The following is a 26,452-nucleotide window of genomic DNA, read 5'->3' on the forward strand; positions in this document are numbered from 1 at the left end:
GAGTGGGAGGACACTCATCTAGGCTCCAACCCGGGCTCTGTTCTCTGAGTGGCCAGGTCAGGCCGGGCGCTCAGGAGGCTTGGCAGGGGCCGGGAATGAGCCCCTGTGGGCCGCAGGCATGCCCTAGGGAAGGGGTCAACCTTGGACCCATGTGACAATGGGGTGGCCAGAGCAGAAGAAGGCCATGTGGGGAGCTGGGAGGAGGACACCCTGGCTCTAGTCCTTGCTCTGCTGCGACACTGTGTGACCTCAGGCTTCTATTCCCCTTCAGCCAATGAGAAGTTTGCACCAGATGGCTGCTGGGGCCTGTCTTCCTGCTCTGACTCTGGAGCTGGGACCTCATTAGCCTGGAGCCCTAGCTGAGGGTGGGGACTGCCACCGTCTACCTGTGCCCACCACCCCGACAGTTTGTTCTGGCCTCTAAGCACGCACAGGCACCACCCAAGGGCTTCTAATGACTATCTGCTTACCTGAGTCATAAGCAGACTTCCTGGTGCATTTAGGTTAACAGCTTGGGGACCACAGACACTCAAGGCAGAAGCACCGCCCCCAGCCAGGCCACTTTTGCCTTCATGACAGTGAGCTCCACAGCTCTTAGCATTCAGGGAACTTGGCCTCTCCCTTGGCACTGAGTCAGAAGACCAGCCAGGGCCCCGTTCAGTCTCCAGCTTATCCCCTGTCGTGGGCTTAGTGGCAGGAGGTGGTGTTTCTGCAGCTTATTGGAACAGGGAGCGTGGATGAAACCACACTGAGTTTGTGGAAACTTGAGGCCCCTGAAAGGAGGCAGCCAGGCCTGCAGAAGCGGCAACTCTGGATTTATTGGATGTTTTGTCATTCGTGGCTCTGAGTCTTGGGGATGTCAGAGGCTGGGGACCAGCCCAGCCAGAGCTTCCTCAGGAGCTGGGGGACCCAGCCCCCAGGCCTCTCCTCCATTAGGTCCACCTCAGAAGCCTCTAAAAAGCACAAACAGATATGCCCTGTGGGTTCCTTGCTGGGAGGAACCTTTCCCCAGGGCCAGGGTACCCTCTGGTGCCAGGGAAGCAGGTCAGCGTTGATATAAGGCTAGGCATTCCTCCACCCCACGCGCAGTGGCCTCAAGTCCTGCCAACCCAAGAAGGAAGCAGGAGGCAGGGGGTGCTCATCAGGAAAGACAGGGCATCCGGCTACCTGGGTTTCTTCCCTTCCCTCCCTGGGGCAGGAGGGTCAGGGAGGAGCTCGGCTGTCTGTGGCCTCTGCAGGGTCACCGAGCTTAGAGAGGAGAGCAGCCCTGCTACAGCAGATGGGGCCAGTTGTCTTACCAGAAGTATATGCAGCAATCTCCTTTTGGACCTTTTTATTTTCCTGGGAAGGAAGAAAGGGGACAGTGGTGGGATGAGACAGGCTCTGCACTGTGCAGATGGGGAAACAGGCCTCACTTCACAAGGAGTCAGGGGAGGCCAGGATTCAGATCTCCTCTGCTCAGGCCATGTCTACTCCTCTCAGCTCCTCACAGAGCTGTTGCTCGACTGAGATGGCAGTTTGGCTCAGTCATCTTGGGGGTGCCCCCGCCCCCCATTGCCCTCCTTCCACAGGGCCTCTCCACTCCACCCTGCAGAGCCCTGGGGCTCCTCAGTAGGACCTATGCTGGGATGTTCCAGTTGAGGCTTCCTTACCTCCCAGCCTGGGGTCCCTGCCGCCTCCTCCTCCTTAGGTACCTCCTTCCCAGCAGGAATGGAGGAAGGAATGGGGCTGCCTGCTTCCTCTCCTGGGGACCTCATCTCCCCCTCGTCCGAAGACAAGATATCAGCCTCCTCCTTGGGGGCAGCATCATTCGGTCCTCCTGTTGCCTTCGGGGTCATGGCCTGCAGGGAAGGACAAGAGCGCAGAATATGGGCAGAAAGGCCCCCTGATCCCCCAACCCCTCTCCCTGTTCTCCACACCTGGAGTGTGTGTAGTTCTTCGTTTTTCCAGGGAAGCCCCTCCCTTCTCAGCTCACGCTGTGGGAGGGTTGTAGGTTTCCTAGAGGGGCCCTGCCACTCTCCCTGGGACCCCTGGCCATGAGCTGGGGCATCCCTGAGCCTCAGGGAGCTCTGACAGGAGACAGCCCCAGCCCCGGGCCCTTCCAGGGCAGGCCTCACTTACCTCAGAGTCTTGCTTCTCCCCACTCTTGACTCTGCGTCTCTGCAGAGGGAAACAGGGGAAGTGACATTCAGCTGTGAGTGTCTGGGAGTCCTTCCCTGCCTGGCCCATCCTCTTATGGTGTGCGCCTACCGAGGGTGCCCAGAACAGCCATCCTACCCCAGGGGGAGAGGGGTCCCCAGCCCTGACCCACCTGAGCGGTCACAGGGTAGCATTTATCCATCAGTCCCCACACTGGCCTTAAGGTCTCCCCTAAGGGCTGCATGACAAGGAGAAAGAGAGAGAGAAGGAGGGCTGAGGTGACATATTAAGGGCTCAGCTATGTACTAGTCCACTGTCAGCGCCTGCTGCGAAGACACCTAAAGACTACCAAGGATTTAAGGAAAACTTCACACAAACAATAATTGATGGCTTTAGAAAGATAAACTTTGCATTTACAAAACAAGTATGGGCGTTAAAATGGAAATGTTCAAACAACAATCTCTAATTCTTCAAAAACAAATATGATATTATAATAGGAATTAAAAATTAAAAATCCAATCAAATTTTAGAAGGTAAAGAATAGAGAGAAGAGAGCGGGAGGTCCAACAACTAAATCATAGATCTTTCTGAAAGAGGGAAAAGAGACAACAAACTGGGGTGGCAGGGAGAGATATCAAATAAATATGTTCATTTTTTACCAAGACAATTTCCCAAAGATGAGCGACATGAGTTTCCAGAAGAGAAGGAATCGCCAAGTGTCCAGGACAATGGATGAAGGAGACTCACCCCAGATTATGCCATCAATAAATTTCAAAACACTGAGGATGAAGAGAACCTAAAAACTTCCAGAGATATGAAGAAAAAAGTCTGTTTTAGGAATTCAACTTTCATCAGACTTTTCAACACCAACCCTTTGAAGCCAGAAGAAAATGAGGAGCTTCAAAATCTGTCAGAAAATTATTTCTAGTCTAGAATTCTATACCTAGCCAAACTTAGTTAAATATGAATTAAGACCTTTTCAGATATGTAGTATCTCGAGACTACCCCTCAGGAAGCAACTGGAGGCTGTGCTCCCCCCAAATAAAGAGTAACATCAGCTCCCACATGTGAAAGAAGTGAAGCACTCCCCACAATGACGGTGAAGGGAGGTCCCAGGACAGCTGAGCAGCAGGCCTCAAGGACGTCCCGTCCAGATGGAAAGAGGAGGATGGAGGGCTCCATGAGATATGTCTCCAGGGAAACGATCATACAGATAAAACACCTAATTTATCTAAGTGTATTGCAAGGAGATTAATATTTTTGGTAGAGATTTTGGATGAATTAACTATAGGTACAGAGAAAACAAATTTTTAAAAAAGAGGAAGAAACAAAATTATACACAAAGAGTAGTGACAGTACACTACGTGACTCAGGAATACTATTTACATAGTTTTAAAATGTAAACCCTCAGGCTTCCCTGGTGGCGCAGTGGTTAAGAATCCGCCTGCCAATGCAGGGGACACGGGTTCGAGCCCTGGTCCGGGAAGATCCCACATGCCGCAGAGCAGCTAGGCCCGTGCGCCACAACTACTGAGCCTGCGCTCTAGAGCCCGTGAGCCACAACTACTGAAGCCCGTGCGCCTAGAGCCCGTGGTCTGCTCTAGAGAAGCCACTGCAGTGAGAAGCCCCCGCATTGCAACAAAGAGTAGCGCCCGCTCGCCGCAACTAGAGAAAGCCCGTGCGCAGCAACAAAGACCCAATGCAGCCAAAAATTAATTAATAAAAAATAAACACAATGTAAATCCTCAATATTGATCTAAATAAAATTACAATACAAGCCTATTAGAATGACTAAAAAAAGGTAAATGTTGGAAATGATATGGAACAAATGGACCCTCTCATTCATTGCCAGTGAGAATGCAAAATGGGTGCCAGCCATTTTGGAAAGGTTTTACAGTTTCCTACAAAACTAAATCTACGCTTGCCGCATGACCCCACAATCCCACTGCTAGGTATTTACCTAAGTAAAAGGAAAACCTATGTTCACACAAAACTTGTACATGAACATTTATAGTGGTTTTATCTGTAACTGCCAAAAAACTAGAAACAATCCACATGTTTCTTACTTGGTGAATGGACAAACTGTGGTACATCCATGCAATGGACAGCTACTCAGCAATAAGAAGGAACAAACACTGCTACACACAACTGGGTGGACCTCAAATGCCTTTTGTTAAGTGAAAGAAACCAGGCTCAAAAGACTACATACTGGGGAATTCCCTGGAGGTCCAGTGGTTAGGACTCTGTGCTTCCACTGCAGGGGGCCCAGGTTCAATCCCTGGTCAGGGAACTAAGATCCCACAATCCTGCTGCACAGCCAAATAAATAAATAAAAGACTACATACTGGATGTTTTTTTGTTGTTGTTGTTTATTTATTTATTTATTTTACTTTTGGCTGCGCTGGGTCTTTGTCGCAGCGCACAGGCTCAGTACTTGCCCCATGGCATGTGGAATCTTAGTTCCCCGACCAGGATCGAACCCGCGTCCCCTGCATTGGAAGGCGGATTCTTAACCACTGGACCACCAGGGAAGTCCCTGGATGTTTCCATTTATATGACCATCTTGCAAAGGCAAAACTATGGGACCAGAAAACTGCTCACTGGATGCCAGGGGCTAGGAGTGGGGAAAAGGTTGACTATAAATGAGTATGGGGGAATTTTTTGAAATGATGAAACTGTTCTGTATCCTGGTTGTGGTGGCAATTATACAATTGCATACATTTGTCAAAACTCACAGAACTGCACACTAAAAGGGATGGATTTCACTCTGTATAAATAATACCTTAATTTTTTAAAAATGAGTGAAAAGAGCCCACTGTGTGGGAGAGGGACTTAAAAGCCAAAATGAGGACTTCCCTGGTGGTCCGGTGGTTAAGAATCCACCTGCCAATGCAGGTGACACGGGTTCGAGCCCTGGTCCGGGAAGATCCCACATGCCACGGAGCAACTAGACCGCGTGCCACAACTACTGAAGCCCACGTGCCTGGAGCCCATGCTCGGCAACAAGAGAAGCCACCGCAATGAGACGCCCGCGCACTGCACGAAGAGTAGCCCCTGCTCGCCGCAACTAGACAAAGCCAGCGCGCAGCAACGAAGACCCAATACAACCAAAAATAAATAAATAAATAAATAAATTAATTATTTTAAAAAAGCCAAAATAATATAAAAGTCAGCAAAAAAGCAAAACTGATACTTAAAATTTTTTAACAACTGAAGATGTCATTACTCAGAATAAAACATTTACAATGCAAAAAACTAGGATATAACTATACTGGAAGACTAGAGAAAGGTGAGATGTATGTTGGAGGTGGCAGTAAGTGTGCAGCTGTTACAAGAGCTAAATCCTCATCTTTTGTTGTAGGAATTCATTCGATAATGTTTAAATCTGAAAAATTAAGACAAAGCAGGATAAGCTTTCTATTTAGAACCATGGAGGCAAAATCAAAGGCTTCAGCTAGAAAATTGGAAGCTGGAAAGACTCCCACCCTGGGTTGTGGGAATCATGGGTGAAGAGGATGGGTGAAGGGACAAAAGACAGCTAGTTTTTTGTTTCAAGTCTTAAAACTTTGACTCCTCGAACTATGTATATGCATATCTTTGATGACAATAAAACTTTTTAAAATGAAAATTTGGTTAATTTAAAAAAAAAAAAGGAAGCAACATAGGACTCTGTCTCTAAGGCACCTGCCAACATGGGCCTTATTAGGGGCTCTCCAACCTCTGAATAGTCCCTCCCTAAATATGTAGCACACACTTCTCCGTGTTGCTGGGTCACAGATAAGCTTATTCCCACGAAAATCCTCTCTTCCCAATAGCACTAGATGGAGAGCAGGAAGCCTCCAGAGACCAGGTATGTGGCTCTGTCCTGTCACCTGGGGCAGCCTGGGTCTAGTCACTGTTCTTCTGGGAGCCTACGTTTCCTCCTCTATAAAGTGGGAGCTGCTGGGTTGCTGCGAGGTTTCAATAGATGGGCAACACCTAATCCAGCACGTGGCCCTCAGTGGGCATCCAGTGTCCATTTGTGTTTTCCTGACAGAGGGCTGAGAGGAGGGGCTTCTGCCATAGGTTCCTGGACCTGGGACATTAAAGAGGGTATGTAACCCCAGGCAGGTGTCCTGCTCACTACCACCCAATTCACATATGAGTGTCGAACCATATTCCAGGGCTACTCACATGCATTAGGGGTCACCTGTTCCTTTAGGTTTGTCTAGGTCACTGCTACGGAGCTCTGAGGTGAGCTTACAGCCATGGGGCCTCTGTTTGACACTTTGCCAGGAACACAGGGAATTTCTCCAGAGCCCTCACATTCTCACACACACACACACACACACACACACACACACACACACACACACACACACACACACACACACACACACACACACACACACACACACACACACACACACAGTTGGTTGACCATTTGAGATCAAGGAGTATGACCTCTGTTTTTGCTACAGTGAGACAGTCCCTCTAAACTCTGACAGAGGTCCCTACCTGTGATGATTCCCCAGCAATCTCATGGTCAGGAGCTGTTTTCCCCACACACCCCTGAAAATAGTAGTACACCACTCCTGCAGGTAGATGAAGAAAGACTAGTTAAAACGTTTAAAAGAGTGATGTAATTATTTTTAAATGTCAGTATTTACAATATGCCAGAAATTATATCCTTTTCAACTATTTTAATGTGTGATGAAAGATATTAGATATTAACTTACAATGTGTGAAGGGATAGTTTTTCAAAAGGTATGCAAGCAAAAATTTGAAGATCACTTCTGTAGGACATTATTTGGTTGTATGCGTTTTTTGGTTTGTTTGCCGGTTTTGTGGGGTATGCATGGATTTTAGAGTGAGATATGGGTTCAAATCCCAGACTCACCATGAAGGTGCAGAGGGAAGAAAGGGGGAAAGAAGACCAGCCTTGGCTCTGAGCAGTGTGACCAGCCCTGGGGAGCCAGGTACATGGCAGTCTCAGGAGGGGGCCTCTGGGAATCCCAGTGAGTAGCTGGAGACTCGGGTCCTGCCATCATCCCCCAATTACCCCAGCACCCAGACCCTTACCTGCAAGAATGAAGATGTGTACTACATACAGCAACTTGTATAGCCTGGAAGGAAAGCAGAGCTCAGTGTGAGGCTGGGGCCTCATGCCCTCACCAGTGGGTGCTGGTTTTCCTCCCCAGTCCAAGCCACAGGACCTATTCCACCAGCACTCGTCCAATCAATACTTGTGGATGAATGAATCCATCAGCAGTAACAGGGCTCAGCCTGGGCTCCCTGCTGACTGGCCGGCATGCTCTGTGCCTCTGCCTACTGCTGAGAAAGCCAGACTTGGTGCCTGGAACCCACAAGGATCCCCTGACCCACTCCCTTCTCCTTTCCTTCTTTACTTGTTTACACAGGTCCATCTTGCCTCTCCAGCCAGAAGGCAGGGACTTAGCCTTGGCTGGACACTCATAGTTATTCATTCAAGTGCTGGATTAGCTCTTCCCCCCAAAGCCCTCCAAAGCCCTCCCTACTCTGGACTGACAGATCCCACAACCTGGATTAGAAATAATATCTCATTGTCCATCCTCCTCTTCTAGGACCCCTCCCTTGGGACAAACAGAGCATCTTTTTTTTTAATTAATTTTTTTTTTTTTGGCTGTGCTGCACTGCATGCAGGATGGTTCCTCGACCCGGGCCTCCACAGTGAAAGCACCAAATCCTAACCACTAGGCAACCAGGGAACTCCCTCAAACAGAGCATCTCGGCACTGCCAGGATGATGGCTCCCTGCCTACACACACACAGGCATGTCCCACCTGTCAGTACCAGGCCCTCCACTCTGACCCTGAGTCCCAGAGACACTATAACAGTCAGGGAAAAGGGAATATAGAACCCTATTTTCCCATCCTTGTGGCACCAAGTGAGGGGTCCCCTTTCCTGGTCTTTTGGGGCATGGTAACAGGGCCCACCTAAACTTTACCTCTCTCTCTGGCAGCACAGACCAAACACCATTTTCAGTCTAAGAAGAAAAGATGGCAACAGTCAATGCATCACATAGACCCAGGGTCCTGGTGTTCCTTTACTCTGTGGCTTGCAGGGATTGCAATGGGCTAGAGGCAGTTGGGGGAATGGCAGGACCTCCACAAGCAGGGTTCATCCAGGGGAGAGCCTGCTGGTCACAGCTGGAGGCTAAACTCAGGATGGAGTGGGCTAGCACTAGGAGCTTGGAAAATGCTCAGGAATTTCTCCCAAGACCTCAGAGCCCCAAACAAAAGCTGGTTTCAACGTCCTCAGAGCTGGAAAGGTAGGTCCCAGGGAATCAGGATGGGAATAGCGGGGTTGGGAGAGGATTAAAGAAAAAGGTATAGCTCTGTTAAACATTTTGTGTAAAATGACCCCAGGTGTAGGTGGCTAATTATAATAGTAAATAAAAAGGATTAAAAACTACGAACAGTTTAAAGTATTTTCTGTGTTATACAGCATTTTGGGAATAATCTTGGGAGTTCTGGGGGAGATTCCCTAGCTGCCTCAGAAATTCCCTGTCTAGAATCCCACCTTCAGTGTCAAACTGCATATAAACTGACACTGGTACAGTCAATGTCTCCAGGGTGAGGTGGACCTCAGTGTGGCCTGGTGAGCCTCTGTTTCCCAAGTGAGTTCCCCATTCTCCACAGGGACTATTTCGGTTTTTTTTCATTTTATTTTTTTAGATGTACGTGGGCCTCTCACTGTTGTGGCCTCTCCTGTTGCGGAGCACAGGCTCCAGACGCGCAGGCTCAGCGGCCATGGCTCACAGGCCTAGCCGCTCTGGGGCATGTGGGATCTTCCCGGACTGGGGCACGAACCCGTGTCCCCTACATCGGCAGGCGGACTCTCAACCACTGCACCACCAGGGAAGCCCCACAGGGACTATTTCGGAATCTCTCTTTAAACCTCCAGCCCCTCCTCTGCCTTCCTCACCTTCACCAGGGAACACACGCGCTACCAGATGGGTGTTCCCTAGACTTTCTGCCACCAAACTCACCCATCCTCTGCTTCTCACAGGTCATTTCCTCTTCAGGGGAGGAGGCTGCGCCCCCCTCTCTGGGGCTAGCCCCCTCTCGTACTCCATTCACCTGGTCTTCTCATAACCTGGGTGTTTGGAGGTCCCCTCTCTCACTTGCATATTCATCCTTTCCTTTTCTGGCTCCTTCCCATCAGTATTTATCACTCATCTCTTCCACTAAAAAAAGAAAGGCCTTCTCCCTTGAACCCATATCCCTTCTCCAGATACAGTCCTTATTGTCCCCTACCCTTCACACCAGTCTCCTTGAGAGAGCTGACTGCAGTACGTATCTTCACCCCTCTTCACCTCTCCCTCACTCCACAGCCCACTGCAATCTGTTTCTGTCCCCATCAACCTCTGAAGCCTCTCTCACCAAAGTCACCAATATGCTCCTAGTCACCAAATCCAGTGGGCCTTTTTCGGGCCTCAGCTCACTTCATCTCTCTGCAGGGAACTACAGCACCTCCCTTCATACTGAATTTCCTTCTCTGAGAATACTGCTAGCAGTATACTCAACAGTAAGCTTTTTAGTTATTTATAACTTGGTGTGAGCAAAGTTATCAGGCTTTTTCTGAGGGAAGGTTTGGAAGAGAGAAAATGAGTCCTGAGTGAGAGAAGAAGAGGGGGAAAGGGGGAACGTCAAGTAGAAAGGGATGCAGGACAGGCAGGCTAGGAGTCGTAAAGACAATTTTCACCTGCTTGGGTGGTTTATTGAGCGCAACCTTTTGAAACTGCTTACCAAATCTACCAACCCTGATGACGTTAGTGATTTGCAGCGTACCCTTTGACCATATCAGTGTACAGGCAACCTATTCACCTCCCCTCAGGCTCCAGGACTGAGACTGAGAGGGGCACCGGAGCTCAGCTAAGTCTGGCAGTCCAGTGCACAGCCCCTCCCTTTCACAGGACAGCACTGTCTGTGTGTGACATCATGTCTTAGGGGGCTTTATGACAGGACAACCTCTCCAACCTTGGCCAGAGTAGCTTGTCATTGCCTCAGGGTGGCTTTAAATCCCAACCAGTCAGAGAAAGCACCTTTGTAGGTATCTCTTTTGTTCCATTCAATGCCATCAATGCTGCCTGAGCTCCTGCAATGTGCCAAGCTGTATGCAAAGCCCTGTAGAGACACAAAGACACAAAGGTGTATAAGACTCAGTCTTGTCACATAACACAATAATCTTGTTTTTAAAATAACCATTTAAAATGACCATTTCTAAGTGTAATCCATTTATTCAACCAGTGTCTGCTGAGCTTTCATTCTGGTCCAGGAATAATGCTCAGGGGATAGAAATGTAAACAGGACACACAGACTGCCCTCAGGGTGCTTGAAGAAGTCAAATAGACATCTTCTGATTCAAGACAATAGCTTTTATACCCTCCCCAAATTACTATAAATGTAACTAAATAATAATTACAAAACTATGGTGGTTAAAACTGAAGAATGCCTTAGTTTCACATACACATGAAATATTTACCAAGAAAGATCACATTCTCAACCATGAAACAAGCCTCTATAATTTAAAAGATTTAAGTAATTTCAAGTACATTCTCTGACCACATGGAATTAAATTATAAATTAGTAACAGAAAGATCCTAGAAAAATCCCCAAATAATTGGATACTAAACAACACACCTTTAAATAATATATGTGTATCAGATGTAGAGAACAAACGTATGGACACCAAGGGGGGAAAGTGGCAGGGGAAGTGAGGTGGTGGTGTGATGAATTGGGAGATTGGGATTAACATGTATACACTAATATGTATAAAATGGATAACTAATAAGAACCTGCTGTATAAAAAAAATAAATAAAATAAAATTCAAAAATAAATAAATACATAAATAATATATGTGTGAAATAGGGAATTCCCTGGCAGTCTAATGGTTAGAACTCTGTGCTCACTGCCAAGGGCCTGGGTTCAATCCCTGGTCAGGCAACTAAGATCCCACAGGATTTGCAGTGCAGCTAAAATATATATGTGTGTGTGTGTGTGTGTGTGTGTGTGTATACATATATATATATGTATATATATGAAATAAAAAATCAAAAGGAAAGTTAGAAAGCATTTTGAACTGAAAGAAAAGAAAAAATATCAAAATTTGTGGGATGCAGCTAAAGTAGTACATGGAGGGAAATTTATAGCACTAAAAACACCTATATTAGAAAATAAGAAATGTCTCTAGAAAATAAGCTTATGGTTACCAAAGGGGAAAGAGGGTGGGGGAGGGATAAATTAGGAGTTTGGGGTTAGCAGATACAAACCACTATATATAAAATAGATAAACATGGGACTTCCCTGGCAGTCCAGTGGTTAAGGCTCCGCACTTTCACTGCAGGGGGCGTGGGTTTCACTGCAGGGGGCATGGGGGCGTCAGGGAACTAAGATCCTGCATGCCACGTGGCACAGCCAAAAAGTAAAAAAAAATTAAAAAATAAAAAACAAGGTTCTACTGTATAGCACAGGGAACTATAATTCAACATCCTGTAATAAACTGTAATGGAAAAGAATATAAAAGAGAATATGTATAACTAAATCACTTTGCTCTACACCAGAAATTAACACAACATTGTAAATCAACTATACTTCAATAAATAATTAATTAAAAAAGAAAATAAGAAATGTCTCAAATCAATGACCTCAGTTTCTACTTTAAGAAACTAGAAATGGAAGAGCAAATAAAAGCCAACGTAAGCACAAGAAATTTTAAAAATCAGAGTGAAAAGAAATGAAATAGAAAACAGACAAAGAAAAGAAAAAAGTCAATAAAACCAAAAGCTCAACAAAGTGTACAATCCTCTAGATAGACTAGATCAGGAAAAAATGAATAAGATGCGAATTATCAATATCAAGAATGATAAAGGTGACTGATGCAGATTCTATAGATACTAAAATAAGGGAACATTATGAACAATGCTATGCGGATAAGTTTGACAACGTAGATGACATGGACAAAATCTTTAAAAGACACAAAGTACCAAAGCTCATGCAAGAAGAAATATATAACCTGAATAACTCTATATCTATTAAAGACATTGAATTTATTTAACTTTCCCACAAAGAAAACTTCAGGTCCACATGGCTTTACTAGTAAATTCTATCAAACTTCTGAGGAAGAAATAATACCAATTCTACACAAACTCTTCCAGAAAAAAAGGAGGAAATACTTCCCATCTTGTTTTATGAGTGCAGCATTATCTGATATCAAAACCAGACAAAGATGACATGAGAAAACTACAAAACAACATCCCTCATAAACACTGATGCAAATATTATTTACAAAATCTTAGCAAATTGAAAACAACAACATATAAAAAGATAATACATCATTACCAAAGGAGTTTACCCTCGGGAATGCAAGTTGATTCAACATTCAAAAACCAATCAATATAATTCACCATATTAATAGACTAAAAAACAAAAATCATATGATTATCTCAACAGATGCATAAAAAACATTTGACAAAATCAACATCTGTTCCTGAAAAAAATCTCCCAGCAAACTAGGAGTAGTTAGAACATCCTCAACCTGATGAAGGACATCTATGAAAAACTTAGAGCTGACAATATACCCGATGGTAAAATACTGAAGGTTTTCCCCTTAAATTCAGGAATAAGGCAAGGATGTTTGCCCTCATTGCTTCTATGCAACATTGTACTGGAAGTTTTAGACAGTGAACTAAGTTAAGAAATAGAAGTAATTATCCCTTACACCATCAGTAAACCTACCACACTCCTGAATGGGGCAACGATGTCAAAGAAGAAGCATAATATCAGACTTCCCTTACCATGCTTAATCTAGTCCAGTAACCAACCTAAAATCTGATTTATTATCACTTGTTGATTTTTTTCCTGAAGTCAAATTGTATACTTTTAGTAACAGATTTCTAGAGTCAGAACCTCATGACTGCGATGATTCAGCCCTTTACATGTATAACTTACAAAACTACTTGTGTTAACATTCCCTCATCAATTTATGCTGCAAATTGCAAATGAGACAAAAACCTCTCACTTGCATCTATATCATAATTTTGCTCATTGATTATACTAATGTTTTTCGGATTTGATACAATCAGCCATTAAATGATGATCACCTCTTTCAATGAACTACAAAGATTAAAATTAAAAAATAAAAGAGAGAAGTAAAAGGTAACCAGATTGGAAAGGAATAAATAAAACTGCCTTTATTTTGCAGACAACATGATTGTGTATAAAATCCTGTGGGATCATCCAAAAAGCTACCAGAGTTTAGCAAAGTGAAGGATATAAGGTCAATATGTAAAAACGAATTGTATTTGTTGTGAACCTAAAAGTGCTCTTAAACAAATGTATTAAAAGTCAGTTGTTCATAGCACTGAACAATTGGGAATTGAAATTTTAAAAATATCATTTATTATAGCATCAAAAATATGAAATACTCTGACAAAAAATATGTGGAAGATCTGTACACTAAAAACTACAAAACATTATTGAAAGAAATTAAAGACCTAAATAAATGAAGAGATAAACCAAGGTCGTGAATCAGAAGATTCAAAACTATTAAAATGTGAATTCCACACTCAAATTGATCTATAGATTCAGTGTAATCTCAATTAAATTTTCAGCAAACTTTTTTGGTAGTTGAAATTGATATGCTGTTCCTAAAGTCCATATGGAAGTGCCAACAACCTAGAATTTTGAAAAAGTAAAGTTGGACAGTGATCAAGACAGTATAAGATTGCTGATGTCAAGACAGATGGAACAGAATAGAGTCTAGATATAGACCCATATATTGTCAGTTGATTTTAGACAAAGGTGCAAATGCAATTCCTTGAAGTGAAGGAAGCCTTGACCCTTAAATCATATAATTTTAAATTGACTTAATGAGGCAAAAGTAACACCAAGCTTTCCATATGTATACATACCCTGGTTAAGATTTTTGAACGTAAAGAACAAGAAAACATTAAGGCAGGGAAAAAAAAAAAGGTTACCTAAAAAGAAAAAAGAATCAGAAATCAGAATGGCATAAGAATTACCACATGAAATACTAAATGTTAAAGGACAGTGTAGTCATGTTCTACAGAGTTTTGAGGGAAAATGATTGTGACTCAAGAATTCTATGCTGAGCCAAGTCAGCTTTCGGTGTCAAGACAACAGAAAGGTTCTCAGGAGCCACTAAGACCAGACATCAGACTGCCATCTGTGTACGGTGCCTCTCTCTCCTACCTCAAACAACAGAAGTAAAAGAAAGTAGATCTTTAAATAAATCCATAATAGCGCTGGAAAGCAAAATGTGGTACCCTGTTGAACCAGAAGCCATAAGGTATCTCTCAGAAATGGAAGGCAGGCAGGATGCGGTTGACAGAGGAAACCAAAGAACAAAATACAGGCAGGAGAACATCACTGTGAGAGGCAGAGAGTCCCTGGGAGTCTCTGTCCGTCAGAGTGACAGATCTGGGGAGCAGGAGAGAAACTTATTGGGATGATTGGTTTGGGGATTCATGTGAAGCAAAAAGATGACTGACTTCCTCTCTTTCCCCACCTGTGGCAAGCAGACAAAAACAGATGCATCAACCACCAGGTGAGAGCAATGATTGTGAGGCCCCTTGCTGGATGGCTGGTAACACCCAGCAGGACTGGGGACCCCCATTATCCCAAAGTCTAACCACAAGTGTACCCTGCCTAGCAATGTCTTATCCTGACTCCACAGAGACTAATGCCACTTCACAGTAAATAAAACCATTCAAAGAGAATCCATCAGAGAATCTCAAAGACAGACTTGAGCACTTAGCCAGAACTCGCCAAATATTTGAAGAAAACCAACAGTAGAAAAGAGAGGCACAATGCTATACAAACAAAAAAAACCTAATGACTAAGGAAAAGAGTTAATAGAGAAAATCAAAAGAGACTTTAAAGTAAATATTAAAATCCTCAAAAAGATAAGAGAGGATATGGCACCCATAAAAGTGAATTGTCTATTAGGGAAAAGAAACAGCACAGTGGAAATAAAAATAGAGCTGGTGTGGGCTTCCCTGGTGGCGTGGTGGTTGGGGGTCCGCCTGCTGATGCAGGTTCGTGCCCCGGTCCGGGAGGATCCCACATGCCGCGGAGCGGCTGGGCCCGTGAGCCATGGCCGCTGAGCCTGCGTGTCCGGAGCCCGTGCTCCGCAGCGAGAGAGGCCACAACAGTGAGAGGCCCACGTACCAAAAAAAAAATAAAAATAGAGCTGGTGAAATATCGGCTTCCCACTAAGGCTTTTCAAAGACTTAAAAGTTTCAGCCGTGAGGGAGTGGCTGGTATTAGATTTACCTTTGCACAATAAACAAACATAAAAGGGGACAAAATACATTCAACTACTTTTAGGCATGGAGAGCAACCAATGCAGATTTTCTCCTGAGGGTACTTCCCTAAGTGTGACCTGGAGTGGTCGAGCCAAGACAGGGAGCAGAATTCTTACTGGGTATAAGAGGCAGAGCCTGGGGTTTAGGGCTGCTAGTGTCACAGAATTTGAGGGTCAGGGAAGTGAAGTGGAGGTAACCATAGGCAAAGAGCCTGAAAGGTCTGAGTATAGATGTTCGAGTCCTTGGCCAACTGCTAGGCTGAGCAGATAAGACAGCGTAGCATACAACTTCGGGGAGCTGAGAGCACATGGGGAAATTCAGAGTCACATAGTGCTGGATGACATTGGAGACTGGGCCTGGCCAAAGTGAAGAGATTTTGGTGCATACTCTAGGCATTCAGTTAAGACTCCAGAAAAGCATCCCCTAGGAATAAGGACTGCATCTACAACTATGGGCAAAACTAAAATACTTCCAAACAACTGAAACCTAAATTCAAGCCTCAAAGCCTGCCAAAACAAAACTTGATGTTCCTTTTTTATTTTTTTGTGGTTTTAAAAAAACGTTTATTTTATATTGGAGTATAGTTGACTTACAATGTTGTGTTAGTTTCAGGTGTACAGCAAAGTGATTCAGTTATACATATACATGTATCTATTATTTTTCTTGATATTCCTTTAGAGAAAAATTAACATAATCTACAACATATCCATGATGTCCAGCTAACAATAAAAGTTACTAAACTTTGGGACTTCCCTAGTGGCACAGTGGTTAAGACTGCGCTCCTAATGCAGAGGGCCTGGGTTCAATCCCTAGTCAGGGAACTAGATCCCACATGCATGTCACAACTAAGGAGCCCACGTGCTGCAACTAAGGAGCTGATGAGCCACAACTAAGGAGCCCGCCTGCCACAATTAAGGAGCCAGCAAGCCGCAACTAAGACCCAGTGCAACCAAATAAATAAATATTTTTGTTAAAAGTTACTAAACTTATAAAGAAGGAGGAAAAATTAACTGATAATTAAGAGATAAACAGTCAAAGAAGTTGACCCAGGGATAATCTAGATATTGGAGTTAGCAGATAGGGACTTTTAAAAATGGCTATGATTAGCATGTTAAAGAAAATAAGACAAAAAGATAGACAAAACAGATGAAGAGCTAGAGTAATTCAACAGAGAATTCAAATCAGTAAAAAATCAAATAGACACTGTGGTAGGACAGCCTCTAAGATAGTCACTAATAATCTCCACTTCCTAGTATTCATTTGAGTGTGGTCTGGATTTATTGAATAAATTTGGTAGAAGTGAGATGTCACTTCCAAAATAAGTTTACAAAAAAAGACTGTGGCTTCCATCTTGAACACTGTACTCACTCTCACTCTCTGAACACTTGCTATGGGGGAAAACAGTTGCCTTATAATGAGGCAGCCCTGTGGAGAGCCCCAAGTGATGAGGGCCCAAGGCCTGCCAACAACCACGAAGTGGATGCCACCTCACACTCTCTTCCCCAGCCCAGGTGAGCCCTCAGTGCCAGCTGACTGATGACCACCTCATGAGGGACCTTGAGCCAGAGGCACACAGCTAAGCCTCACCTGGATTCCTGGTCCCTAGGAAACCATGAGATAATAAATGTTTGTTGTTTTAGCTGATAAGTTTTGAGGTAATTTGTTCATAGCAATAGATAGCATAGACATTCTAGAACAAAATACAATATCTGACATTAAGAACTCACTGGACCAAATGGGTTAACAGCAGACACAGCAGAAAATAGAATTAGTGTGGGGAACAGGTACAAGATGCTTTGTGAGCAACAAATGCTCTGTTCCCTGATCCCCATCCAAAGGTCTTGAGTTTCTCTTAGGGTCTGAATATACATACACATACTATGTGTAAAGCATTCTATGTTCCCTGTTAGGAAAACTCAGCAGTATAAAGATGTCATTTTTTTCGGGGGGGCCACACCCACAGCTTGTGGGATCTTAGTCCCCCACCAGGGATTGAACCCACACCCTCAGCAGTGAAAGCACAGAGTCCTAACCACTGGACAGCCAGGGAATTTCCAAGATGTCATTTCTATATTCAATTATAATCCATATACAATGCAATCTCAATCAAAATCCTGATGATATTATATTATTTTTTTGTTTAGTTTTTTGTTTCCAGTTTTACTGAGAAATTGACATACATCACTGTAAAATTTTAACACATACAGCATGATGGTTTTATTTATATATATTGTGAAATAATTACCACAGTAGGTTCAGCTAACATCCATCTTCTCATATAGATACAATAAAAAGAAAAAAAATTTCTCCTTATGATGAGAACTCTTAGGATTTACTCTTAAGGACTTCCCTATGTATCATAGAGCAGTGTAAGCTATAGTCATGTTGTGTATTACATCCCTAGTACTCATTTATCTTAAAACTGGAAATTTGTAAAATCTCCTTTCTCTAATTCCCCCTCTCTCTACCCTCTGCCTCTGTGACTTGGGGGGGTTTTTTTTTTGTTTTTAGATTCCACATGTAAGTGAGATCATACAGTATTTTTCTTTCTCTGTATGACTTATTTCACTTAGCATAATGCCTTCAAGGTCCATCCATGCTGTTGCAAATGGTAGGATTTCCTGTTTTTTCATGTCTGAATAATATTCCATTGTATATTTAGACCACAACTTCTTTATCCGTTCATCCATCATCAGTGGACACTTATGTTGCTTCCATGTCTTGTCTATTATAAATAATGCTGCTATGAACGTGGGGATGCAGATATCTTTTCAAGTTGGTGTTTTCATCTCCTTTGGCTACATTCCCAGAAATGGAATAGCTGGATTATATGGTAATTCTAATTCTTAATTTTTTAAGGATCCTCCATAGTGTGTTTCATAGTGGCTGTGCCAATTTACAATCCCACCAACAGGGTTTCCTTTTCCTTTCACAACCGTGCCATGATTTGTTATCTCTTGTTTTTTTGATGATGGCCATTCTAACAGGCATGAGGTGATATCTCATTGTGGTTTTAATTTGCATTTTCTCAATGACTAGTGATGTTGAGCATCTTTTCACGTACCTGTTGGCCTTTCATATATCTTCTTTGGAGAAATGTCTATTCAGGTCCTTCACCCATTTTTTAATTGGGTTATTTGGTTTCTCTGTTCGTTTGTTTTGCTACTGATTCTTTACATACTTTGGATATTATAACTAAAATAAAGGAGAAACCTTGAGAGTAGCCAGAGAAAAACAAATCTAGGACCTATATGAGAAAAATCAATTTGAATGACAGCTAATTTCTCATTAGAGGCCACAGAGGCCAGAAGGAAGTGACACAATACTTTTCAAGTGTTGAAATGTCAATCCAGAATCCCATATCCATTGAAAATATCCTTCAGGAATGCTGGGGGAAATCAGGAAATTCTCAGATGAAGGAAAACCAAGAGAATTTGTCACCAACTGATAGGCTCAACTGACTTTTTTTTTGGAGGTAAAATTGGTATATTACATTTTATGAGTTTCAGTTGTACAACATTATAATCTGATATCTGTATACGCTACAAAGTGATCACCACCAAAAGTCTAGTTACCATCCATCACCATACAATTGACCCTCTTCACCCATTTCGCCTACCCTCCAGCTCCCTTCTGCTCTGATAATCACCAATCTGTTCTCTGTATCTATGAGTTTGTTTTTGTTTTATTTGCTCATTGTTTTTTGCTTGCTTTTTTTTGTTTTGTTTTGTTTTTTAGATTCTACATATGAGTGAAATCATATGGTATTTGTCTTTCTTGAGATCCATCCATGTTGTCACAAATGTCAAGATTTTCTTCTTTTCATTCTTTTCCTGTTTTGTTGATCTGTCCGTTTTTTATGCCAATACCATACTGTTTTGATTATTGTAGCTTTTAACTGAATTTTGATAAGGGTGCAAAAGCAATTCAGTGGAGGAAAGCTGGCTTTTCAACAAATGGTTCTGGAGTAATCAGACATCCATAGGCAAAAACAAAACAAAACAAAACCCCTCAATCTAAATCTAACAGCTTATATGAAAATTAACTCAAAATGGGCCATGTACTTAAATGTAAAACATAAAACTCTTAGGAAAACAATCATAGAAAATCTTCTGGACCTAGGGCTAGGGTTCTTAAATTTGACACCAAAAGCACAGTCCACAAAAGGAAAAAAAATTATAAATTGGCTTTCATCAAAATTAAACACTCCTGCTCTGTGAAAGACCGTGCGGAAAAGATGAAAAATCAAGCTACAGAGTGGTAGAAAATGTTTGCAAACCATGTATCTGACAAAGAACTAGCACCTAGAACATATAAAGAACTCTCAAAACTCAACAGGTAAACAATTTAATTAGAATATGGGCAAAAGACATGAAAAGCCATTTCACTAGAGAAAATATAAGATGGGAAATAAGCACATGAAAGGATGTCAACATCACTAGCCATAAGTGAAATGCAAATTAAAACAATAATGAGCTATTCCTACACATCTATCAAATGGCTAAAATTAAAAAGTTCCTTCACCAAAAGCAGAACAGGAACTGGGTCACTCATATATTGCTAATCAGAATGCAAAATGGTACAGCTGCTCTGGAAAACAATTTAATAGTTTCTTACACAATTAAATATGCAACAAACACATAACCCAGCAATTGCACTCCTGGGCATTTATACTAAAGAAATGAAGGCTTGTGTTAACACAAAAGCTGTACACAAATACGTACAGTTTTACTTATAATAGCCCAAAACTGGAAACAACCCAGATGTCCTTTAAGGGGCGAATGGTTAAACTGTGGTAAATCCATACCATGGAATACTACTCAGAAATAAGAAGGAATAAACCACTGATACATATATCAACCTGGATGAATCTCAAGAGAATTATGCTGAGTGAAAAAAAAAAAAGCCCATCCAAAAGGCTGCATACTGTATGATTCCATTTATAAAACATTCTTCAAATAACAAAATTATAAAAATGGAGTCCCTTTATTAGGGAGGGACTAAGGAAGGAAAAGGATGACATGAGGGATCCTTGTGGTGATGGAAATGTTCTGTATCTTGATTATATCAATGTCAGTATCCTTGTTGCGATATAGTACTATTGTTTTACAATATGTTACCATTGGGAAAAACTTGGTAAAGGGTACATCTGACTTTTCTGTGTTATTTCTTATACATGTGAATCTATAATTATCTTAAAAGTTTAATTTAAAATGTGTAGCATAATACAGGGAAAATTATAAAAGCTGCTTTCCCTTCCCTACAGGGGCCAGAAAGAAAAGGCTGAGTATAAGGCATGTGGCTGTATATCTTGGCCCTGATGGATCAATTCCTGATGCCTCCCCGTTGCTTTTGCTTCCATCTTGGGACCCCATGATCCCATATACCACTGGAACCCAAAACACCCTCTGCTCAAATCTCTGACTCTAAGGTGGTGGTCTCAGGAAGAAGGATGCAACCATTTTAGATAGAAAAGCTTTAAATCAAGGCCAAAAGCGGGGTGAGAGGAGGGATGGAGTAGAAGAACAACACCGAACCCACGTAAAAAATTCTGGGAGCTGGGACTTCCCTGGAAGTCCAGTGGTTAAGACTTTGCCTTCCAGTGCAGGGGGTGTGGGTTCGATCCCTATTCGGGGAGCTAAGATGCCACATGGCTCGAGGCCAAAAAACCAAAACATAAAACGGAAGCAATATTGTAACAAATTCAATGAAGACTTTAAAATGGTCCACATCAAAAAAATCTTAAAAAAACAATTCTGGGATCTAGTTCTCACTCCACTACCAACAGCACAAGTATCTTAAATGCTGAGGTCTTCAATTCAACCCAATTTAACATTCACTGGGCACCAACGACAGTGGCGAGAGGTGGCTAGGGATAGTGGTTAGTCCTTAACCTATATGTACATCAATGTCCCCTACCAAAAAAAAGTAATATTCTTTTCTACAGAAAATTGAAAAATTTGGGTTAAATTGAAAATCTTGGGTTAAATGTTCATAAAATCACCTTTAGAAATCTCTATTTTTATTAATCCATAACATATAATGTAAGTAAAAAATGGGGGCTTAAGATGCAAACACAGCATCTAGGCAATGCCCTGGGTGCATTCCAACCCTCCCACCTCAACAAGACTACCACCCTCCACTGGTTCTTGGTCACTAGAATATACTCTGTAAATGTGTTGTAGGGATTGAGGCTAAAGAAAGTTAACGGGATTCTCATAATCTGATTAGTAGGCAAAGGAAAGAAAACTGACATTTATCAAACATCTGTGTGAAGCAGACACTCTTCCAGGCGCTTCATAGTATATACATTTTCTCATTTAATCCTCTCAACCCTGTGTGGTAGCCATTGTTATGCCCGTTTTACAGATGCAGAAACCAACGTTCATGGAGGAAAGGTAACATGCAGCTTGTAACTGGTATCAGGGACTGACAATAAATTTTTTTCACTATATGCTACATTGCCTCTAATTTTACAGAGGATATTTATTTTCTGTACTGTGCCATCCTGTCCAATTTTCTAAAATAATTGTTTTTAATAAGGACAAATAGGGTTTTTTCCTTTTTTAAGGTGATGAAAGGAAGAAGGCATTATTAAGACACACTGGAGTTTACACATTTGAAAAATCATCAGACCTTTTTTTTTTTGGCTGCGCTGTGTGGCATGTGAGATCTTAGTTCCCTGACGAGGGATCGAACCCGCGCCCCCTGCATTGGAAGTGCGGAGTCTTAACCACTGGACCGCCAGGGAAGTCCTGAGACCATTTTTTTCCAACAGCTTCATTGAGATACAATTTTCATACCATAAAATTCATTCTTCACCCATTTTAAGTGTACAATTCAATAAATTTTAGTATATTTACAAAGTTGTACACTATCACCATGAACTAATTTTAGGGCATTTCCATCAGCCTAAACAGAAACCTTATGCTACACATTTACTCCTCATTTCTACTCAGCTCACTAATCTACTTTCTGTCTCTATAGATTTGCCTTTCCTGAACCCTTCATACAAATGGTATCATACTGTATTGTTGTGTGTCTATCTTCTTTCTCTGAGCATAATGTTTTCAAGGTTCATCCTGGCTGAAGAGTTTTCTATTGTATGGATGTACCATATTTTGTTTATCCACTTAAAAAATTTTTTTTTGGTATATCCAGTTGATAGACTTTGCGGCTGTTTCTACTTTTTAGCTATTGTGACTAATGCTGCTATAACAATTCACATACAAGTCTTTGTGTGGACAAACCTTTTCATTTCTCCTGGGTAGATACTAGGATTGGAATTGCTGGATCATATAGTAAGTCCATGTTTACCTTTTTAAGAAACTGCCAGACTGTTTTCCAAAGTAGCTGTACCATTTTACATTCCCATCAGCAACGTACAAGGGTTCCAATTTCTCCATGTCCCCACTAACACTGACTGTTGTCTGTTTTCTATTTTAGGAATTCTAGTGGGTGAGAAATGGTATCTTACAGTTTTGATTTGCATTTACCTAATGAACGCTGAGTGTCTTTTCATGTATTATTGGTCATTTGTATCACTTCTTGAGAAAAACAGCTATTCAAAGCCTTTGCCCATTTAAAAAAAAAAGGCTATTTTTTTAAGAGCAGTTTTAAGTTCACAGAAAAACTAAGTGCAAAGTACAGAGTTTCCATCTACCCCTTGCCCTGCCCACCCTCCAGCCTCCCCCACTACCAACATGCCCCATCAGAGTGCTATATTTGTTGCAATGGAAGAACCTAGATTGACACATCATTGCCATCCAAAGTCCACAGTTTACATTCGGGTTCACTCTGTGGGTTGGGACAAGTTTATAATGACATGTATTCACCATTATAGCATCATTCAGAATGGTTTCTGACCTAAAAACCCTCTGTGTTGTACCTATTCATCCCTCTTTCTACCCTAGTCCCTAACAACCAATGATCTTTTCATTGGCTCCATAGTTTTGCCTTTTTCTAGTATGTCATATAGCTAGAATCATACAGTATGTAGCCTTTTCAGATTGGCTTCTTTTACTTAGTAATATCCATTAAAGTTTCCTCCATGTCTTTTCATGACTCATTTCTTTCTAATGCTCCAGAATATTCCACTGTCTGCATGTACCACAGTTTATTTGTTCACCTCCTGAAGGCCTTCTTTGTGGCTTCCAACTTTTGACAATCATGAATAAAACTGTTATAAACATCCATGTGCAGGTTTTTGTGTGGACATAAGTTTTCAACTCATCTGGGTAAATACCAAGGTGTGTGATTACTGGATTATATGGTAAGAGTATGCTAGTTTTTTTGTTTGTTCGTTTTGGGTTTTTTTTGGCTGCCCCTCACAGCATGTGGGATCTTAGCTCCTGGACCAGGGATCGAACCCAAGCCCCCTGTGGTGAAAGCATGGAGTTTTAACCACTGGACTGCCAGGGAAGTACAGAGTATGCTAGTTTTGCAAGAAACTGCCAAACTGTCTTCCGAACTGTCTTCCAAACTAGCTGTATTCGCACCAGCAATGAGAGTTCCTGCTGCTCTACATCCTCATTAGCATTTGGTGTTGTCAGCTTTGCTTATTTTTAAATTGGGCTATTTTTTTTGAGTTGTGTCTTTTATATATTCCAGATACAAGTCCTTTATGGAATACACCATTTGCAAATATTTTCCCCCAGTTGTGAGTTGTTTTAGAGACCTTTTTTTTTTCAATGAATAAGAATATTAAACACTAAACTCATGACAGTGGTTACTCCTAGAGGAGGCAGGAGCATGAACCAGGTCAGAACTACACAAGTGGGTATCAGAGGTAGAGTGCAGACTCTGGAGTCAGCTACCTGGGTCTCAACCCAGTACTGTCAAGTAACTTAGCCTCTGTGTTTCAGTTTCCTCATCTGTAGAATGGGTATAACAGCACCTATCTCACAGGTGTGTTTCAAGGCTTAAACAAGTTAATGTGCCTGAAGAATGTAAAACAGTGGTTACCAGGAGCATGGTACACAATACATAAATGTTAACTGTACTACAACTTCTTGAGGTGGGTACTGAAGTTCAAAAGTTCCAATTCTACCATGCTTTATCACTTACATATGTTACATGCTTTTTTAACTTTTGGGGAAGGCTTTTATTCTTGGTTCCTATTTCTTTCCACTACCCCATCTCACAGTTACCACATTTTTATATTTCCAAAGTTCTTTCTTAACTAATATCTAGTAGATGCCTTTAACAGCAGGCTATAGATACACTGTCTCATTTTGTTTTATCACCTCAGCTCTTTTTTTTTAACATGTTTATTGGAGTATAATTGCTTTACAATGGTGTGTTAGTTTCTGCTTTATAACAGAGTAAATCAGCTATACATATACGTATCTCCATATCTCCTCCCTCTTGCATCTCCCTCCCACCCTCCCTATCCCACCCCTCTAGGTAGTCACAATGTTACAAGCTTTCTTTTCATACATAATTCATTTAAATGTACAAATACATTTTAAAAAATAATACAGGGAAAAAATCCAATTTTTTACCCTTTAAAATGGGTAAGACTGGGCTAGATGCAGGGCCATCCCCCATGCTGGCTGGGGTTCCAGAGCTAAGCTCAGCCCTGACCCCTGCTGCTTCCCCAAAACTCACAAAGTATCTATCAACTGCATTTTCAGAAATGACCAGTGGACTCCAGGCAGGAGTCTGTCTGGGGCAGAACCTAAAATGGCAAGTGACCTAGGCTGCACCAACTCACTTTCTTCACCTGTAAAATGGGGATGCTAACAGTACCCACCTGATCTATGAGATTAACTAAGACTAAGTAGAAAATCTACGCACGGCCTGACATGTTGTTAGCTGTTATTTTTCCCTTTACCCTTCCAGGCTCCCCTTGATGTTCAGAGATATCCTCAGTAGAAAAATGCTAGGAAAGGGACTTCCCTGCTGGTCCAGTGCTTAAGACTCTGTGCTTCCACTGCAAGGGGCGCGGGTTCAATCCCTGGTGGGGGAACTAAGATCTCTCATGCCCTGCAGCAAGGCCAAAAAAAAGAAAAGAAAAAAAAAATGCCAGGAAAGAGAGAGGTACCCAGAATGGACGACCTAAGGTTCCTTCCAGCTCCAAAACTCTGGGCTGTTTTTCATAGAGATCCAGAGTTTGGGATGAAAACGTCCCCGTCTAAAATGGGGCTGATGATATAACCCACCTCCCTGGGCTGTGGAGAAGGGCCGAGAAGCTCAGAAGCTCAAGGCCAGGAGAGCACTTTCACGTCTCTACCTCGCTTCAAAAGAGCTGGTTTACAGGGGGGAAAAAGTTATTGCGGAAAAGCCGCAGAGGTGCCAGGCCAACGCCACAGCAGCCCAGGCGCCATTACTTGCCTCAGCAGGGCCCACGGCCCAAGCGCGGAAGATCCACGACGTGCGTGTGGATGGGCGCTACCACAGTAGCGCCCGGGGCAGTTCGCGGGCGTGACGCAGTGGACGCCAGACAGCAGGCACGCGCCAACTCGCGGCACAACGGCTGGCCTGGGCCCGAGCGGCCCTGGCGGCGCGGTCGGGCGACCGTTAGGACGTTCCACGGCCGAGCGTAAGATTCCGCAGGTGAGCCTGCGCAGCCTCCACCTGCCTCTCTCACACAGAGAGGGAGAGAGAGGGAGAGAGAGGGAGAGAGAGGGGGAGAGAGGGGGAGAGAGGGGGAGAGAGGGGGAGAGAGGGAGAGAGAGGGGAGAGAGAGGGAGAGAGAGGGGAGAGGGAGAGGGAGAGGGGGAGAGGGGGAGGGGGGGAGAGAGAGAGAGAGAGAGAGAGAGAGAGAGAGAGAGAGAGAGAGAGAGAGAGAGAGAGAGAGAGAGAGAGAGAGAGAGAGAGAGAGAGAGAGAGAGAGAGAGAGAGAGAGAGAGAGAGAGAGAGAGAGAGAGAGCGAGCGAGAGAGAGAGAGGCTTCTCAGCCAATCAGAGAGCCCCATAGCCGTTCTCCCGCCCACCAGTAGTTTAGGGGCGGGACTTTAAGTTT

General features: G+C 42.9%; 1 protein-coding gene across 4 annotated transcripts; it reads right to left on the reverse strand.

Moving 5' to 3' along the window:
* Window positions 1-794: 794 nt before the first annotated feature.
* LOC132529737 (uncharacterized) lies at window positions 795-26,038 on the reverse strand. 4 transcript variants are annotated; one of them, XM_060166627.1, is made up of 10 exons: window positions 25,823-26,038; window positions 10,204-10,285; window positions 8,104-8,142; window positions 7,201-7,244; window positions 6,637-6,713; window positions 2,312-2,377; window positions 2,122-2,160; window positions 1,695-1,841; window positions 1,299-1,341; window positions 795-953 (listed from the first exon to the last, which is right to left on the reverse strand). In XM_060166627.1, exons 2-10 carry the CDS (start codon window positions 10,227-10,229, stop codon window positions 832-834), a joined length of 603 nt encoding a protein of 200 aa, XP_060022610.1. In that variant the 5' UTR covers window positions 10,230-10,285; window positions 25,823-26,038; the 3' UTR covers window positions 795-831. The 4 variants fall into 4 exon arrangements, with proteins under 4 accessions (XP_060022610.1, XP_060022607.1, XP_060022609.1 ...); XM_060166624.1 differs by having other exon boundaries at window positions 1,653-1,841; XM_060166626.1 differs by lacking the exon at window positions 8,104-8,142 and having other exon boundaries at window positions 1,653-1,841.
* Between the last annotated feature and the right edge of the window lie 414 nt (window positions 26,039-26,452).

Source organism: Lagenorhynchus albirostris, chromosome 11, assembly GCF_949774975.1.
Source record: "Lagenorhynchus albirostris chromosome 11, mLagAlb1.1, whole genome shotgun sequence".
NCBI lineage: Eukaryota > Metazoa > Chordata > Mammalia > Artiodactyla > Delphinidae > Lagenorhynchus > Lagenorhynchus albirostris.